Source organism: Callithrix jacchus, chromosome X (genome assembly GCF_049354715.1).
Source record: "Callithrix jacchus isolate 240 chromosome X, calJac240_pri, whole genome shotgun sequence".
Classification (NCBI taxonomy): Eukaryota; Metazoa; Chordata; class Mammalia; order Primates; family Cebidae; genus Callithrix; species Callithrix jacchus.
In genome coordinates this window covers 96880238-96899646 of record NC_133524.1, presented here as the reverse complement: position 1 = coordinate 96899646, position 19409 = coordinate 96880238, and the positions used below count along the sequence as shown (strand labels likewise).

Genomic DNA, 19409 nt, shown 5'->3' with positions numbered 1-19409 from the left:
ATCTAAGAAAGCAATGTTAAAAATGAGTAGTCTTATTAAAAAAAAACTATAGAAACATCATGAAGTTCATATAACCTCAAAGTAATTTCATATCTTTTACATTTTACTATTTAAACTATAAATTAATGCTTGTTATGATCATCAAAGTACTCTAAAACAATCAGATTTCTTCTAAATCATTAATTAGAAATATTTTCAGTAACGTGCATTGTTAGATATATTTTATTGTGCTCTCATTCTGTGAAAATTGGTAATCCAAGTATGGCATGTTTGCTAATTACCAATTAATGACTGGCTCATCTTAACTCAACCTTGGGCAAAGCCGTTTCTATAAATTTCCTCAACTCTTAAATGGGAGAAAATGACTCCTGGCCCACAGGCATCTTGGTGAAGATTTTATTTGAAAATACTTTTCTGATAGAAAATTCCAGACAGACATTTTCATGATACAATAACTTTGAAGTTGAGCAATGAAGAATGCTACCTTCAAATGAAACTAGAAGGGGTGACAGATTGGTAGAGCATGAATTTTGAAACTGGAACTGGCTGGGACATCAAGGTTAACCTTAGCTTTTAACCACTTCTTTTCCTTTCCCCTTTGCTCCCTTTTCCTTTCCAAGCAAAGTATAAAGTGATTGGGAACTAGGCCTTACCTTTTCGTTAAGAAAGTGGTATATTGCAGGTTCTTTGTGGTTTGGGAAGAAAATCCCATTTGATTTCTCACCTCAGTAATTTCCTATGATGTCTGTTTCTGTGAATAATATTCATGGGTTTTTGTTTTTTAGACAACTGCCTTAGGAAGGTATCTAATCAGACACTGATCTAAAGAGAAGCCAGATGCAAAGGCTATGGAATGTTGAATTTGTCCTAAGTTGAGTTCCTGTTTATAGGAGAGCCCGAGACCCTTTTTGCTAGTTTAGCTTTCTCCTTTGCTGAGTCTGCACATTTGGAATATTTTAGTGTTGGCCTGCTGTGACTCACTGCCTGTCCAGCAGCTTAATTGATACTTAAGCAAGTTCACAATATGTCTTTTATATAATTAAACACTGGGGCTATGCACAAAAGGATATGTTTTTAATGCATCAGTTATGGAGACATTTTATCATCAGCCCCTTATTTCCACTGTCTTAACACAGCAGAGTACAATATGGTATTTAAGTATCTTTATGCTTTGACCTTTTCTACTTCCAAACCTGATGGATCCTCTCTGGGAAGGGAGTCTTATTACCTACAGCCAAACAAGATAGGTCAGATAATTTCCTTATGGCCAGCTTTTACACAGAAAAGTGGAGGGAAAATCAGAGTAATATTTTTAGGTTTAACGGCTGGCTTTAGACAAAAGGGATTCTGGTTTCTATGACACGCCTTGAGGAAGAGGGATTCTAGTTTCTATGGCTAGCCTTGGGAGAGAATGGGACTGAGAGACTGGTAGGCAGAAGGTCAGAGCAAAAGTTTTGCTTCTGAGGCCTTCATTTTGGGGCATTGTTTTCTGAGCCTCAACATAGTCATCCATGTTAGACAGGTCAGCTCCATTTTAATTGCTGGGAATATTCTCAGCAAACACTTACCCAGTGTGTTCAGCAGCAATCAGGCTGTTGGTGATAATGTAGAAGTTTATTAGAACATGAAGAGAGGAATTACCTACAAGTAATTCTGGAGAGCTGGCTACCAGGAGCCAAATGCCTCATAGGCAGAAATTCATTGAATAGCATGCATTTATTATATATTGCCAGCAGTTTAAGCATTTGAGCTCAAACCTCCTATTAGACCCTCCCCAGCATGCGAGCCACCCACCAGTTGCAAGGCATGATGACACGACAGATGACCCGTCCTCCTTGGTAGCAGTATGGATATGGGTAGTAACCTAGTAAAGGTTCACAGACGCGGCGGCAGTAGCGGTTGCCTCGACGGCAGTAAATACAGCAATAACCTCTCTCATCCAGCATGGGATCAAACTCTATTCCATTTTCAGTCTGAAAGAAGAAGAAGCCAGTGTTGGGGGTGGGAGAGGAAGGTTCACTAGCAAGAGTTCTCACCGAGCAGGGGAGAACTAGAAGACTGTATGAGTTGGGGGCTTGTGTGAAATTAAGCTCCTTAGCCTGATCATGGAGATATATCTACAGAGATCAAGACTGATTTTGAATGAGCCTCCTGGAGAGTCCAAGTTTCTTAAACATTTTTTGTTAAAGCCATGCTCATTCTCCTTCCAATGACTATGATCTGAGGGGTAGTAAGTTTTGTGAGGGCTCTTTTTTTCTCCTCTATCAAGAGTTTACATAAACATAACTCACATAGTCATTTATCGGAAGTTCTTCTTCACTTGCTTGTCTGGCGTGACGGGTCTTCTCTACCTTTACCTGAGGGACCACCCACTGTTCATTTTGTTCAATCCCTTTCTTTTCATTGGCAGGAAAGTGAAGATCTTCTCCGTCCTCCTCAAAGTCTTGTAACTCAGAAACTAAGATAATAAATGCAAAGTTGTGATGCAACTGCTTTGCAAATGTTCCTGAAAGAAGCGCTTGGGGGAATAGCAGCTGGGGAGAGAGATTTTCATCATTGTGTCTTCAAACTGGCATCATTTAGGCACGGACCACTTTTCCAAGCTCCTTCAGCTGATATTTTAGAGTAGTTTCCAAAACAAGTCTGATCATTTATACATACACAGACTTCTTTGCTTCTTTGGCATCAAACATTTACTGCGTTGCCTTACTAGCATACTAAATTAAAAACTGAGGACAGGGGACTTCTGTATCTCCTACAATGATGACTTTACCCATGATAGATGCTCAATAAATATTTCTTGCTTGCCTGAATTGATTTGACATCCTCCCACTTCCCTTATGTTTCTTGTCTTATTTATTTATTTATTTTTTTACTTTTTGTTTAGAAATAATCTTAGATTTATGGAAGATTTGCAGAAGTGGTACAGAGTTCACATATTCTTAAGGCAGTTTCCCCTAATGTTGTCTTATATAACTGTGGTACAATGATAAAAAATCAGGAGTTAGCATTGGTACAAGGTTATTAACTAAACTACAGACTTTATTCTGATTTCATTCGTATTTCTACTAATGTGCTTTTTATGTTCTAGCATCCAGTCCAGGATACCACACTGCATTTAGTCTCCTTTCTTATATCTCCAAAGAGAACCCACAGATGCTTAAATTGGTGGGAATAACCTCTCTTGGGTAATAGAGTAGTCTATGTTGTGCAGAATGAAGGAGGCCAAATTCCATGTTAGCTAAACAGAGTAAGACATCCAGGGGTCTTTACCTTCTCTATGGGCTGACTGGAAGTTGAAGGCTGGGCTCTTCAACTCTGGACCTCTAGCCCTCAACTACATTTATAGTAATTCCTAAAACAATGACAAAGAAATTTATATTGCAGTGATTGTCCTATCTTCTAAGGAAAATGCCACCATTTGACAGAGAATCCTTCTGGACAACAGAGCATTGCTTTTGCTTTTCTCTCTTCTATTCTTAGGTTGGACCAATAATGGTTTGAGCAATAGTCTGGTATCCCAACTGCAATGAATATAGATGTGCAAAGAAAGACAGATTAGCTTTTTACTATCACTAGTCACCTTAGGGTGGTGTTACATTTGCTAGGGTATTTAAAAGCCTGTCAGCATTAATTTATTTATCTGATTTATAACTTGGCTGTGAAAAATTCTTTCCTCACTGGCAGTCAGTACATATAGACTCATCCAAGAAGATACAAACTGATCGTTTGTTTTCCTAGAAATGTAGCGTCTAAATGCTGGGTACATTAACCTGTTGCTGTCTTAGAAAATAGAAGGAGGATAAAGATACAAATGTCTTACCTGATATAAGAGTGGGATTGATCCAATACATGGTCACGTTATCACAAATCTCCAGAATTTTGGAATTTTTGAGAAAATCTCGGTTTTCAATAGGTTTTTCTGCTGGGACCCAAATCACTGACTGTTCAAAGAAAGTTGTGGTAATTTCTTCATTCTGAAAGAAGAAAATAGCTTAGGGTGGGGATCAGCAGAGAAATTAATAGAACAAGTGAGACATTATGGGATGCTGGAAAACAATATATTTTGAGTGTGAGTAAAAATTTAATCCTAGGGCTGCTGGTAAACTAGCTCTTTCCCTTGCATTCAGTGGGCGCCCTTAAGGAAGTTAACAACTGATCTTTCCTCTCTCCTGGGTCTAACAGCAAGGCTGCTTGCTAAAATAGAAGCCTTCTCTGTTACCATTTCACTCAAAGTCAGAAGGGTGCTTTATAATTTTCAGGGTACTCTGGGTCTGTGCATGTTTTAATGTGAGCTTCTGGAACCCTGAGTGATTTACATTTGCTTTCTGTTTTATAAATAAATCTTGGGAGCCTGCCTTATTTTATGCTTGCAGCTTGGGTGGCAAGCAGTATTTGACCTGAAGCTGAAAAAAATCCTATAATCTAAACTGGTGAGATCAATTCAATAGCAATGGAATCTAATAGTTGGTTTTACAAGATTTGTCTATTGATGGTAGCTAGATAGAGTACAAAGGATGTCTTTTTATGTTTTAAAGTGAAGTCTCCAGTTTATGACTTCACTGGCCTTCCTAATATTGCATTCCTTTCGTTGTAGATGCTTAGAGTTTATCTCAGAGTATTTTTGCATTAAGCAGCTTTTCTTATATTGTGAAGGATGCCACTTTCTCTTTAGTTTCTAGTATTGAGGTAATCGTGTTGTATACCTAGTTCTTACTAATTTCTCCTGGAATCATTTACAATTCTAAAGTCTTAGCACCTTTGTCCTTGAGTCTGTAATGACCTTGAGATGCACTGAAATGAATTGTATAAAATGAGATTGGTATGCTGACTAGCTTTGTTAGCAAAATCAGGGCTATTTATATACCTGCTCTGCATGTTTAAAATGCACATGCCATGGATACAGTGTGGAGAGAAGTACAAAAGAAGGTTTTTGTCATTCAGGACCACAGATTTGTTTCATTTAAGAAAATCTGTGTTGGGAATATAAAAAATAAGATTTACTTGAAGGTACAGTAATTCTTACTATAATGAAATGAATACTTATATTATTTAAAATATTTGGTGAAATTAACTGAAGATTAAATTAGAGCCAAAATGAGACACTATTGAGTCTTTGACTTTATTTTTTATTTATTTATATTTTTTGAGACTAAGTCCTGTGCTGTTGTCCAGGCTGGAGTGCAGTGGTGAGAACTCGGCTCACTGAGACCTCCACCTCCCAAGTTCAAGTGATCCTCCCATCTCATCCTCTTCAGTAGCTAGAATTACAGGCACATGCCACCATGCTGGGCTATTTTTTGTTTGTTTGTTTGTTTTGTTTTGTTTTAGTAGAGATGGGTTTTCACCATGGTGGCCAGAGTGGTCTTGAACTCCTGACCTCAAGTGTTCACCCTCCTCGGCCTCCCAAAGTGCTGGGATTATAGCCATGAGCCACTGCACCTGGCCCCCTTTGCCTTTATTTCTTTCAGAAAAATAAATCCTATTATATCACTTCAGGTCCTCATTGCTCACTGGCCTACTCAAATGCTTACATTATTTTCTGTAGGTAATAGGCATATGTGATTATGTATAGTAGCTTTTTAATCCTATTGATTTTCCTTTTGTCTTACCTTTGCCTTCTACAGTCATTCCTAATATCCTGAAAGTTGATCTGTTCCTCAGAAGCATCTAACTCAGGCTTACTTAAAAAAAAAATCTCCAAACTTTGTCACTACCATAGACCTTGGGAGCAGAGCATCATCTTTGGGAGAACATTCTTTGTTTTCTTGGGAATTCTAGTAACAAGGGTCTGTAACTTTTCTGGCCCTGAGGAAACCAGTAGCAATAAAGAGTAAAGTGGAAGCCAATGACAGCACTAAGACTTGGGTAAGAGAAAGAAAAAATGTCCTTCCCACCCACCATCCCCAAATAAAGAAAAAGGAAAAGAAAAAGATAATTGGGTAGGTGAAAATCAAGATGGAGGGAGCTGGGTGGGAGAAAAGTGAAAAAGAACAGGGAAGAGAGAGAGAATAAAGAAAGAGGTTTTTATAGTTTATAGAAAGATCACTCTGCCATTGCCATAATTCCACTTTAGATTTGCCAATAAAGCACTAAACCAAACCAAACCAATGTTTGTTTTTCTTTGCTGTAGTGGGGATATGCTGTCACAGTATGACCTTCTCCTCCCATTGATAAAAACATACTGTAATTATAGACAAAATATCAGGAAATGATAAAGAGCCTCAAAGGCTTTACAGATAGTTGCATTTTAGACACTATCATCTGTCTCCAATTAGGTTTTCAGGGGCCATTCAGTGATTGCACCAGTACCCTAGGTTGCTGGCCTAGCAGGGTGTTTTCAGAGAGTTTTTAGAGAGTGTATCACATTGCGGTGTTCACCTTCCTTGCTTTTGCCTTTCCTAGTGAAGTTAAATGTGAATTACTCCATTTGCAGCCCAGCATAAAACGGTAACGTGAATGAACCACAATCTTTAAAACAGGTGAATACTGAAGTGTGACAAAAGTGGCAAGAACCCCAGGTGGCTTTGGAACTTTCTTATATTTAAAACAGTTTATCTGAGACAAGATTGATTTTGTTTCTCTGACTTATCTCTCTTACTAGAAATCTTTGGTTTCAGAGCAAATCAACATAATGTTAATGGGTGCCCAAGTATAAAAATACAGGCTTGCACCTAAAATTATGCACTTTAATTTTTTGAGAGGTCTGAGTTCAGGATGCCAATCTGCTACTCACTAGCTGTGTGACCTTGAGCAAGTCACTTTTTGTTCTGAGTTTGAGTTTCCTTATCTGAAAATGATGATAATAATAGTACTTATCTATAAGGTTGTTTGAGAATCAAAGAAAAATAAAGCTTTTAGTACAATGTTTGGCACATAGCTAGCATCTGATAAATAATGTCTTTTGCCACCACAATTACTCTTCTTACATACCTCATCTATTTCCTCCTCTGGTTCAGAAAATTCAGGAATCACTTTAATCTGAGTTTTGATAAAACATTTTTGAAGACCCACAAAGTAGATGCCAGTGTATCCCTATAAAACAGACAAAACGACAATAAAGCTTTCCAAAATAGCCACTATTAGTAAGTTCTATGATCTGTCGGGCTCCCAGACTAGCAAAATTTGAATTCAAATGGAAAGCTAGAGGAGGCTAACTTTTCATTAGAATTCAAGTTTTAGATGGAGGCTATTTTTAATGTGAAACTCAGCTGCTCTAATATTTTAAGTGGAAAGCCTTAGGGGGAAAACATCCAACTTACGTTTTTAAAGTCGTGTACTTCCAATGTTTCATCAGTGCCATTTCCGCTTCTGAATATTTCAGTTCTGGTCACAGGATCAATTTCCATGTAAATCTTCTTCTTCTCTCCATTGCTGTAGAAAGTGTGCTCCATGTCATAGGTCTGGGAGAACAGATGAAAACAATCTCTAAGATACTCAGTGTGTCCCTAATGTGAGGTGATTTTTGGTGCTGGAGCTGATATGGGGATCACTTCAGAGCTGGTATTTTGAATTCAAGCCAAGTTGCTGAGCTAATTACTAAGAATTCCAGCAGTTTTCTTGGCTTCCTTGACTCAATAGCAAATGATATCTTGCAAACCAGCCTGTATTTTCCCCTTGTGTTAAGCTGAGTGATCACTTAAAATCTATGCTGCTTCTTTAAGCTGCAACTTCCCTTTCCAAGTGTTAAGTAATCACCCCACACACACACTGCCCCGCCCCTAGCACATGAAATTCATTAGGGCTGAGAAAGAGATTTGAATACACTTAGAATGGTTACATATTGAATACACTTAGAATGGTTACATATTGTTTGTCTCCTTATCTATCCAGGGCTTTAATACTGCCACAACAGTCTTGAGTTTATCCTTTTAGAATCTGAAGACTTTCTCCTTGCCAATATTACATAAGAGTCCTACCCTGCTCTGTTTGCTTCCTTTTGCCCCTTAAACTCCAGGAAACATTTATTGCCTTCCCTTAGTCTTCTCTTTATAAACTAACCAACCCCACCCAGTTTATTCCTGGGTTCTGTTTCCCAAGCCGTATTCAGTTGTCTTCAATTTCTGCAGATTCTTTTGTGTACATGGAATTGAGCCAACTGAGCCAAGTGTCCTGCGTTAAGCAACATGGAGCCTCCCAAGAAGAAAGAAGACAAAACCCCAGATTTTCTCCTGCCCTCTAAAAGAGGCAATTATATTTCGAAAGACCAGGAGGACCAGTCCCATATGGTACTGCAGTTTAGGACTAATCCCATAACTTATAATTTTAGGACATATTAATAGGTAAAAGCAAATAAGCATAAAGGAATTTGTTATCTGTCACAAACCAGGTCAGACCTGATGATGCCTTTTGGAAGTCTATCTTATCTCTGACATTAGGACACCTTTGTTTATTGAATTTCTTCATGTTCATCTTTCCTTATGAAAAAAATTGGATAACTAAAGCCTGAAAAAGCAAGTCTTGTTGAGAGCACACATTGCTTTCTAATGATACAGTTCCCAGTGGCAGCCCTGTAGAGAACTTACACCGGGTTGAGTCGTTTTTTAGGGTCTGCTGATGCCAGTGACTGAATGTAAGTTTAACCTGGCCAAATTTTCCCCAACTCTAGTAGAAAAACAAATCGGAACCATTTGTAGAAGCAAGTGTTACTTCAAGGGTGACAAGTCTAATGCAGCGGCTGAAGAGAAAAACAAGAGACAATGTCATTAACCTTTTGGTAGCCCAACAGTGCCTTGGACATGGTTGGAACCTAAGTATTTGTTGAATAAGTTTTTCCCACCAATGGCACATCCTTATCTTCCTAAAGAGAGATTTTCGAGTATTAGCAAGGTCTTTTTAAAAAACCAATTTTAAAAGTGAAAGACAAATAATACTTAGAACTCTTGAGCAACTGCAGAGTTAACTCAGGAAGTCTGGCCTGGTTTGTGACAGGTAGCAAACGCCTTTAGGTTTGTTATTTGCTTCTAGCAATAAATATGTCCTCAGTTCCAGCTCTGCAGCCAGCTTGAGAAGAGAAACCTCTACCTATGGCAACAAATTGAGCTCTCAGTCTGTCTGACCTAAGTAGAGGAGAGAGGCATCCACTTCAGATCCAGTCTTCTCAGCTCTCCCAACGGGGAAATTTTTTTAGAAATACTATCCATTTTTGAGACAAATCTTGATGCCACTAGCCATTGGGGGCTGGGGTGGGGTGTTTATTTCATCAGTAGCACCACTGATGGATTATTGTATGGAAAAATGAGGTTAGAGACTAGGGGATGCTGGAACACTGCCTACCTGGGCGAAACAGAAAATACAGGCTGTATTTTCAATCACTGGTAGAAGACTATGGAACCTACTGGTGACATTTAGAATTTCAGTGTGCTTCTGTGGAATGAGTTTTCCTGCACTGTTGGCAATGCACTTTACTTGGACACCTTGCTAGATGAAAACTATTGGAAACTGCCAAGCTCAGCAGATCTTGATTATTTTCAACATTCCTGCAAAGACTTTTTTTGGTAGGGGAGAAATGGTCCATTCTGATTGTGTTCATTAACCAACTTGTTGGCTTTATGTTAATAATGATAGCTTACTAAGTAGAGTGGGAACAGAATGACTTCGTTTATGTGTGAATCCTTGGTAGGGGGTAGGAGTGGGGAGCTATATATTCCCCCATTGGAATTCCACTATCAAAGGTGTCCTTTTGGAACAGACTGTTCTTCATCTAGGAAGATGATGCTGGTGGCCCACTTTGGACTGTTTGGAGATGGGTATGAGCAAATCCAGACACACTGTCTCGCCTGGGTCCCTGTGGAGCACATTGCTTGGGTAATGGCTATGCAAGCTTCACTGGCCCATATGAAGACTGAGCTCATGCCTTTGGCATCACAAGTTCTTTGCTCTCTACTAAGCTTCCTGGCTCAAGGGTTGAAGGTTTTTCTGGAGATGCAAGATCAAATGGCTTTGTCCTCTCCAGGAGCAAGCTAAAGCAGAGACAGGATGACTGGCCTGAAGAGAGGTGTGAGTGGGCTACAAGTAGCTCATCTCAGCTGTCTCCAACTCAGCTTTATCCCAGGAAGGACAGAGCAGGGATAGAATATAATGAGGAGTATACCCCTGCCCAATTGGCAAATAGAGAGAGTTAATTTTTGGTGCTTATAGCTTTCCTTTCCTGTTCTAGTTTCATATTCTGTTCATTCCATACCCTCATAGCCCTTCCCCCTTCTCTTCCCATCTCTGTCTGTCTCTTTGTCTCTTGTCTAGACATCTAGGAATCTCGTGGTGCTTCAGGTACCTTATGACAAGGAAGAAATCAATCTGACCCATGATTTCACACTTAGATATTAGTGATGAATATTTGTCTGTTTAAAAATTTGAGTGCAATACTTCACTCAGAGACATGAAGTACTAATGGTGGATTTTATTACTTTGCCATTACTTTCAATGGCAAAAACCTCAATTACTTTTGCACCAATCTAATAGGCACAGTGGCACTAGGCATGGGAGATATTTGGGGGCAAGGGCATCTTTCCAGCACCACTCAAATGGGCTCTTGCTCCACCTGCACATAAGGTTGTCCTTAACTATAAAAACCAGAACACTGGAATGGAACAAGGAAGCCAATGGAGTGGAATAGGAAACAAGTGAAACGAGACAGATATGTGGTTAAGTCCAGGCAGTGAGAGGTGCAAGAAGACCACACTGACAAAACACGTAGAGGCCACAACACATTTTTCTTCCCTGTCCAGGAATTCTGTCTTCCATCCAGTTAAATCCTCCATTCAGGCAGCAAATGAGCCCTAACATCCCTCTTTCACAGTTTTTCCTGTTTTCTTGCCTCTGTGGCAGTCCCTGACATCAGAAAAGAAAGCTTTTTATAAAAAGTAAAGCTATCTCAGATCTCAGTGTGATGGATTTCTTTTGGGGGTAAGAAGCTTTAGCCTGTCCTGACACAGATTTGAGGACATTTGGCTTAGGTTTGTTTTTTGAAGCCTGTGATTAATCTAGCTGCTCTTCACTCCATCTTCATCCTTTATTGTCTGTTTATGAGGTATACTCTCCAAAGGTGAAATACATGCTCAGAATAGCTGGCTAGCAGGTGTTAGGCTGGAAGGAAGGGAAGAGAATGCACTGTACCATATTATTATTAACCTAACTTGTGGGAATTAAAGGTCCTCTGGGTATTTCTTTACAAACATAGCACAGACAGATTGTTTCTTATGCAAAGTTCGAGCTCTGCATCTTCAATCAGCAGTTCTCAGCCCTGGAAAACATTGGCATAAGCAGCACAGACATTCTTTTTCAACAAGAAAAAGCCACTTCTTTTATCTAAAGACTTGAGCTGGCCAGTAAGTTTTCCCCCTACCCATTATCCCCATCTCTGATTCTTAAATGCAGCTGAAGAATAGTGGAAAGAATCTTCAGACTAGCCTCTAGTTCCAACCTTAACCGCACCACTTACAAGCTGTGTGACTTTGGGCAAGTCACTGAGTGTCTCTAGGGACTCAGTTCCTATCTTTATCCTTCACCCCTTTTCAGCTGTAATGTTAAGTAGTTAGCAAAGTCAGTTCTGCTGAGATTTGCTCAGGTAAGCCTGTCAGGTTGATCACTGGACTGCTACTACTGCTGCTACCTATTGATCATCCTGGCTACTTCCTCTACAGCCCCAATTTCACTCTCAACCACTCCAGAACAGCTGTCTTTAAAGGCTCAGGCTCTTCATTCTGGTGTCATATAAGTCGTTCAACAAATGCTGCCTCAGGAGAATGAAGAGACTGTCTAAGAAGAACATGCCTATCACAGCCAGAGCCTGGCTCCACATAATTGCTGGGAGCTGCCCTTGAGTAGCCCAGAACAACAGCTGGCCCAGCGAGAGTTGTACAAGGGTGGACCTGGATCTCATAAGGCTTTAGGAGGAAAAGAAAATGCAAAGAATTCTTTCTTTTTTTTGAAAATGCCAACATGGTACCATCTGGTAAAGCTCAGTCTCCCTGCCAAAAATATTCCAACTATGCCTTCAACTTTTTCCTTGAGGGTATATTAATGCTTCTCTAGACTCACATTTCACCTGTCAGACTGTGGTGAAGGAAAGCCCAGGGGACCTGGGGAGGAGAGTTGTCTTCCTTGTATGCCTAGAGAGGAGTGAAGAAAGTTAATATTGCACTAATGCTGGCATCAAAGAAATAGGCACACACAAAAAGGTGCAATCAGACTCATCAAGAAAGTGCTTCTTCTGAGCAAAGGATTTTCAGCCTAGAATGATAGTGGGCTTACAACTCTGGTGGAGACTGTTTTAATGATCATCTGCAACTGAGGTGGGGCGGGAGGGCAGAAGAATGCCCGCTTATCCTTACTACTCCTCATTGCTTTGGTCATATGTAGAAGTTGAAAGAACACCCTCACAAATCTGTTGACTGTGGTGTGGTCCTGATGGCTTTCAAACAACCCTAAAGTCACCAGGCAGCTCCTACATAAGGCAGTAAGGACCATCCTTCATTTATTAAATGTGTTATTCTTCTGCTTCACTCCACAAAGGTTAGGCAGGGATGGGCTACAAGGTCTGTGCTATGTTTCTAAACTGTTGGTTTAAGGGCTAGGATTTTTCTGATTTGTTTTCTTCATGTTGGATTAATTAGCTGAGGACTTGGCTTCTGACTGTTTCCAGTTAAATGTGTAATACAGGGGGCTTTAAGCAATAATGTTTCTTTGGCGATTCTGCTTCAGTGATCCCAGTGCAGTCACTGCCTGGAAGGGGAGCCTCATTGCGATGCTTTCTCAAAACTGATGGGACTGAATAGGTCTCTTCTGCTTGTTTAAGAAAGCTGAATGCAGAGCTAGATGGACCTGGTTTTCATTTAGCTTAGGTGGCTCCTATATGTGGCTGTGGGTCAGGGGCCTGGGACCTGTAAGAAAATGCAGCAGCTCACCCAGAGTTAGTCCTCTTTGTTTCACCTTGTTTTGGTTTCTTTCTCTCTCTGGTGTGTGTGTGTCTATGCACGTGCACACCTGCGTGCACACACACCTAAGGTGTGTGAGGGGAGGGGGTCAAGCATGGCTTGTTCTCAATTTGGATATAGGAATCTGGATCTTGTGTACACACGAAGGCGAGAGTAAGGAGAACAACTTACTGGCATGGAAATGTCATTACCAGATGTGGGATGTTAAATAAATACTGTTTATTATACATAGATGTTGAAAAACAAAATAAAAAGGAGGCATGGTGGATGCTAGGGAGAGCAAACACTAAGAGCTTGGAGGAAGTCCCAGGACAGCAAACAAATCACTGCCACCAATAAGCATAGTTAAATACATAGTTCTCTCTACCAAGGGCCCACAGTCCCCACAAGTCTCCCAGACTTTTTAAAGAAAGCCCAAAGAACCTGGATTTTAATCTGCTAACTGTTGTTTCTTGGTATGGCCTTAATGGCCATACCATTAAGGGGTAGTCTTTTATTTGGGCAAGATGCCTGGATTCTTTTCCTATGCAACTCTTCCAAGACTAATCTGACTGCTAGTCTCTTCCTGGAATTCTGAAGTTGCTCTAAGGCAGGCTTATTGATAGTCTTAGCCATTGGAAACATAGATGGTCTCCTCAGCTCCTTGTCTGGGACCTGAAAGTAGTAATGGACTGAGTAAAGCATCCACATTCCAAGCTGATTTCCTAGTTTTCAATGAACCAAACCTATTCTTATGAAGGCCAGGACTTAAATATCAAAGACAATAAATTATAACTCCCCACTGGAATGGAAAATCAACAACATTTGTTCACGGTAGAGAAACTTGCCCTAGGGGACACCTGTTGTCTCTATCTGGATTATTTCATAGTAGCTTTGTTCATTTCTGAGATTCTCTTTGCTGAAAATGACATCCCAAAATGGATTACTTCACAAGAGTTTTGATGTTTGATTAACTTTATTCAGCAGCATATCCCACCTCTTTTGTGCATGCACTGGCAAAGTTTTACTTTTGGTTTGAGGTGTCATAGGATTGCTCCTTATAGTCATTAAAAACAGAACTAGAATGAGATGTAAAGGTGATATAATAAGGAAACAGAGGAGACCATGGACCTGCCAGTGAGTCTGATACTTTGCAATATAAAGGCAAGGTCTCCACCTAGTCATTTATAGCTGCACTGGGGCAAACAGCACTGTAAGTTTGTAAAAACACATATGCTCTTTCGGAATAGCATTTGCAGTACCAATGACAACAATAAAACAAGAAAGGCCATTTGGCCCCTTATTTAGGCAGACATCTAAGGGTGTTCAAAAGGGCTAGTTATCCACCATGTCCAGTTAACTACATTATGGCTGTGGAGAAAAAAAGGATTTATAGCCCTTTAACTCATGTATAATTTTCAAGAGGATCCAAGGTTCAATTTGTGGGGTGACATGTCACCTTGGGAATTAGCTAAGTGGTATGAGAATTGTATCGGAATGCATTTTGGCACTCTTATTAATTTGCTGTTTTCTTCCTGATCTTGATTGCTTTACCCACCCTGCCAGCCTGAAGATAGGTGGCTCCTCTAGAAAGATATTTGAATGGTAAGTAGTTCAGAAGCAAGGAGCAGTAAGGGGAGGCGTGGGGGATAGGGCTAACTATAGGCATTGGGTGATGCCTGAAATCCTTTCTGGAGCAAGGTATAAATAAAAAGGCAAGCAAAGTTGGCTGATTTGCTCTCCTTCCTAGTTAAACTTGATAAGATATCCTTTGGGACTAAATCAAAGTGGGTATGACAACAGAGGTGGAGAACTCAAGGGTGGTTATACCTTATATCTCTGTTTTCTTTTGGACACTTGGCCAGCTTATTTCCTATTTTCCCCCCTCACCCTCTCCCCACTGACCCATATTTTTTTTCCTGCTCCTATTGCTCCTTTGGCTCCTAATGGTCCATGCCAACCCATTTTCTTGTCTCATCCTCCTTCCTGGATTTGTGCTTTTTTTCTCCCTACATCTGTTATCAAATAGAGATGAGCATCTCATGACAGCAAATCAGCAACAGTAACAATAACAATAACAGCAGCAGCAATCCACACATCAACAGAAAAACAGGGCAAAGCCAGAAAACTGTCTTCACAACTTGTAGTTTGTATATTTGCTGATTATCTTTCTAACAGAAATTGTTAGCATGAGGGGACTATAGTTTTATTTGGGTGATATCTAAACTTGTCCATTGTGTGTGAGCCCAGGAGTAACAATAATACTAAGGTACAGAAATACAAACTACAGTGGCTAGCCAAGCTTCACCAAATGACCCCAGTATCAGAAGCTTTCTGAGTAATCTGTGATTAATGACTTGGTGTCGCATGCTTCTACCTTGTGGCATTACTATCTCAGTGGGACAGTGATGATTGCAGCTGGCAAGCAGCTGAAAAGCTCTAGGTTTTTTTTTTAAGTCATAAATAAATGTGAAGTCAGGTATGAGAATTGCTCCTCCTGAAAAGCAGCTTGCTGCCTGTTCTCGCTGCAGATGCATTAAGTCAGAAACATAATCCCTGAAAATCCTTTGCTGCCACTTTGGGTGGTTTCTCCTTATGTGGTAGTATAATTACTTTCCCATCAGTTTCTGCCCAGATAATTTGAAGAAAGATGGAAAGCATTTTTTCTTAAAGTAAAAAATTTGCTCCTAGGAGGAGTCTTAACTCCTTAAATACAAGCATTATAGAAGAATGGGTAATTCTATATCCTACCATAACTAACCAAAATACAGAAGACAAATTTTTTCCCTTACCAAAATAATTAGGCAAATGAAGGAGAGAAAAATGTTGATTCAATTTTTTATACCACCAGAAAATAAATAGAAGAGAAACTTAATGATTATCATTTTCAGAATGATTTACATGCCCACTACTAATTACATTCAATCAAACTCAGAATGGAAGCATTAGATTATAAATTGTATTTACTTACTTTTTTGGGTACCTCCGGCCAGAAGTGCTTGCTCCCCCAAAACAGGACAATTAGAGTTAGGGCCAAGATACCAAACACCAGTCCACAAATCTTAAGTGATTTACATATTTTCTTGGATTTAAAAGCTTCTGCCTAAGCAAAGAACAGACAGAATAACACAACACACAATAAACCTCAAGAAGCAAGCCATAATTCAAAGTCACCTTTGATTCCACTTTCTAATGTTCACATTGCAATATGATAAATCTATAAAACCATGCTTCTGCTTGAAAGGGAAAAATATGAATCAACTTACATTTAGAATGTGACAGTCTTCACAATTCTCTGGAGGATTCTTTGCCATGGTCTCTCAGCACACAGTACTCTTTCCCTGCTTTGAGAGGACTGAGAGACCACTGCTGAGGTGGAGTTGCAAGTGAGTCGGCTAACAGATGCCAGAGGAGAAGCTGAATTTATATGGCTCAAATATGTCATACCAGAGCCTGAGGGAGCCCAGGGGACTCCTGTGCTCCGATTTGTTACATAGATATACCCATATATGTATATAACTTCTGTGCACAGAATTCCATCCAGAATGGCAAAGACAGAAGGTTATAATGAAAACTATTGTCCTGGGGGTTGGGTTGGATGGGGACCAAGCCTAGGACACATTGAAATGATTTTTCACTATGAACTTAAAATATCAGTGGCAATACATGCTGCACACTCCAGAAATAAGCAAACAAAACAAAGAAGGGAATGAAGTTCTAATTTCAATTCCATTTGGTTCAACAAATATTTATTGCAGGGATATTAAATGTCAGGCACTGTGCTTGGTGTTCGAGATTCAGAAATGAATAAGATATTGCCTGCTTCACTAAGTTAAAGCCCTTTAAATGCTGATATCAGCATGTACTTAACTAATTAAAATTAAAACAGCATAAAATAAAGACTAATTCTAAGCTATCTCTCTTCATCTTCTATCTCTGATTTTTCTCCTTTCTTGGGTCCTCTTCCTCAGTCTGTTTTTTAATGTTGTTTTGTCTTATGAGTCTCTTCTTGATCATTCTCACTTTACACACACTTCTTAGATGACCTCATTCTTTCTTACAGTTGAAAATAAATATCACCTACATATCAATGATTTCCACATCCTTACTTTGTAACCCAGTTCTATCTTTTAATTTCAAAGCCATCTGAACATCTCCACCTGGATATACCTCAGGAATCTCAAACTCAGCATGTTCCATATCAAACTCTTCTTTCAACACCTTCTTCTCCTAACCTACTTTCCCCCTCATATGCCCAATATTAGTTGGTGGCTATATTAGTTTGCTAGAGCTGACAAAATACCACAGACTGAGTAGCTTAAACAGCAGAAATTTATATTATTACTGCTCTGGAGGTTAGAAGTCCAAGATCAAAGTGTTACCAGGGTTGGCTTCTTCTGAGGCCTCTCTCCTTGGTTTGTAGATGACCATCTCCATATTCACATGACATTCTCCCTCTATGTATGTCTGTATCCTAATCTCCTTTTATTATAAGAACATCAGTCATATTGGATAAGGGCCCATCCATATGACCTCATTTAACCTTAATTACCTCTTTAAAAATGCTATCACAAAATACAGTCAAATTTGGAAATACTGGGGGTTAGGGCATCAACATATGAATTTTGAGGGGACATTATTCAGCTCATAACAGTGGAATTGTCACTCACCCAGTCTTGCAAACCAAAAATCTGAGGTTTTCTCTCTTTTTCATAATCCCTGTATCCAATCAATCACTAGGCCCTATTCTAAATTTTTATAAATTTGAAAGCTCTTCTTTTCTCCCTGTGCTCACTGCTAACACCCCAGTTTAGTTTGTCATCCTTTATGACAAGTCTCAACATCCATATCTCTTACCCAGGTTGTTCTCTTCGAGAGAGAGGTTATATGTCCATCTAACCTGCTAGACATCTCCACAACAGATACCTCAAATTCCACATGTCCCAACCTGAATTATCTCTCCTTTCAAATGTACCCTTCCTTTGTATCACCTCTCTCACTAAATGACACAATAATCAGCCTCTAGAATAGCAACTTCCAAATGATCCTTGATTTCTTCCTCCCTTGTTCATCCCCATGCCTAATCAATTACTAAGTCCAGATATTTCTGCCTCTGAATTAGCTCTGCAATTCTGTTCTCTCCATTGTCAATCACCACTGTTTAAGTTGAGGCTCTCATAGTTACTTTTACTATTGCAATAGAATTCTGTTTTCTTTTTCTCTCGCACACTGCCTTCAAGGTGATCTAAGACTCGAATCTGAGGATAATCTCTCCCTTGCTTAAAATCCTTTAGTATCTATTCATTGCCTATAAAATCCAAGCCACTATGGTGACATAGTAGGCATTTCATAATCTGGAAACTGTCTAACTCTCTAGTCTTGATTTTGAACTATTTCTTCTACGGTGATGGAGCCATCTTGGAGGTCACAGCTGGGCAGGAAAATGGGGAATGTACATATGACTACCTCCACATCCTAATGTCTCAAAGAAGATAATTTTCTAGTTGTTGGGACATGATTGTGTATTAAATCGATTACATAAATTATGAAATATGTCACAATTCTATTTGTTCTACATTTTTTGTCAAGCATAAAGAGAGAAAAAGGAAAAGCCACAAGAGCAGTCTCATGGAGAAACTTATGTTTATTGGGTCAGATGGTTCCCCTCAATGATGCTATTCACACTATGCCTCTGATGCCTGCCTCACACTGTACACCCTATTAATGAGCATGCCCTACTTCTTCACACTGTAGGGCATTTGCCCATGCTATGTTCATTGCCTGGAGTTTTCTTCCCTTGTTTACCTGGAAAATTCCCATTTGGCTTTCAAAATGCTTCCTAGATATTATCACCCCCTGAAAGCCTTTCCTGGTGTCATCTCTTCCATATCGTTAAGTTAATCACCCTTTTCTTTGCTCTATTTTTGTATCTTGCTCATACTTCAACCATTATACTTTCTATGCTGTATTTTTAATTTGTTTTTATGTGTTCTTCTCATGAACAGACATCGAGATCTTTTAAAACATGCCTTACTTGTTAAAAAGATTGAATCAAACCAAGAGTCAAAGCAATATTCCATGGAAACATAGATGGAAGAGTAATTAATTCAGATTCAGAAAAGCAGGAAAAATGGTACAAAGGACATGGCATTTCAATAGTTCAATAGACTGTTCACTGATCAGGACATATTTATTCAGTGTCCCCTATGTGGCAGGCATTGTTATAGGAGTTAGATATACATTCAGTAGTGGACAAGCAAACAAAGTCCCTCCTTTGTAGAGCTCAGAGTCTGGTTGGGTAGACAGACATTAAACTAAAAGGAAAAGAAATCCTGCAAATAAAAGTACATAAATGATGATATATGCTGAGAAGGAAAAGTGCAGGTGCTATAAAAGCACCTAAGTTGGATTGGGCAGGATGGGTGAGGGAAATCCATGCTAAGGAGATGTCCCTTAAGCTAAAACCTGAATAATGAGTAGAAGTTAGCTGGTGAA

General features: G+C 39.5%; 1 protein-coding gene across 2 annotated transcripts; it reads right to left on the bottom strand.

The window, feature by feature from the left end:
* Positions 1-389: 389 nt before the first annotated feature.
* Positions 390-16311, bottom strand: TNMD (tenomodulin). Of its 2 annotated transcripts, XM_002763075.5 has the most exons (7): positions 16181-16311; positions 15886-16017; positions 7263-7403; positions 6934-7035; positions 3824-3977; positions 2292-2458; positions 390-1973 (listed from the first exon to the last, which is right to left on the bottom strand). In XM_002763075.5, exons 1-7 carry the CDS (start codon positions 16226-16228, stop codon positions 1764-1766), a joined length of 954 nt encoding a protein of 317 aa, XP_002763121.3. In that variant the 5' UTR covers positions 16229-16311; the 3' UTR covers positions 390-1763. The 2 variants fall into 2 exon arrangements, with proteins under 2 accessions (XP_002763121.3, XP_078220398.1); XM_078364272.1 differs by lacking the exon at positions 6934-7035.
* Between the last annotated feature and the right edge of the window lie 3098 nt (positions 16312-19409).

Bases quoted from the DNA above. Each gene is read 5' to 3' on its own strand.
- TNMD (XM_002763075.5), bottom strand. From the start codon at position 16,228: ATGGCAAAGAATCCTCCAGAGAATTGTGAAGACTGTCACATTCTAAAT. The intron at 7,404-15,885 runs GTAAGTAAATAC...CTGTTCTCCCAG, and splicing joins GGCCGGAGGTACCCAAAAAA to ACCTATGACATGGAGCACAC. The intron at 7,036-7,262 runs GTAAGTTGGATG...TCTGTTTTATAG, and splicing joins AAGTACACGACTTTAAAAAC to GGATACACTGGCATCTACTT.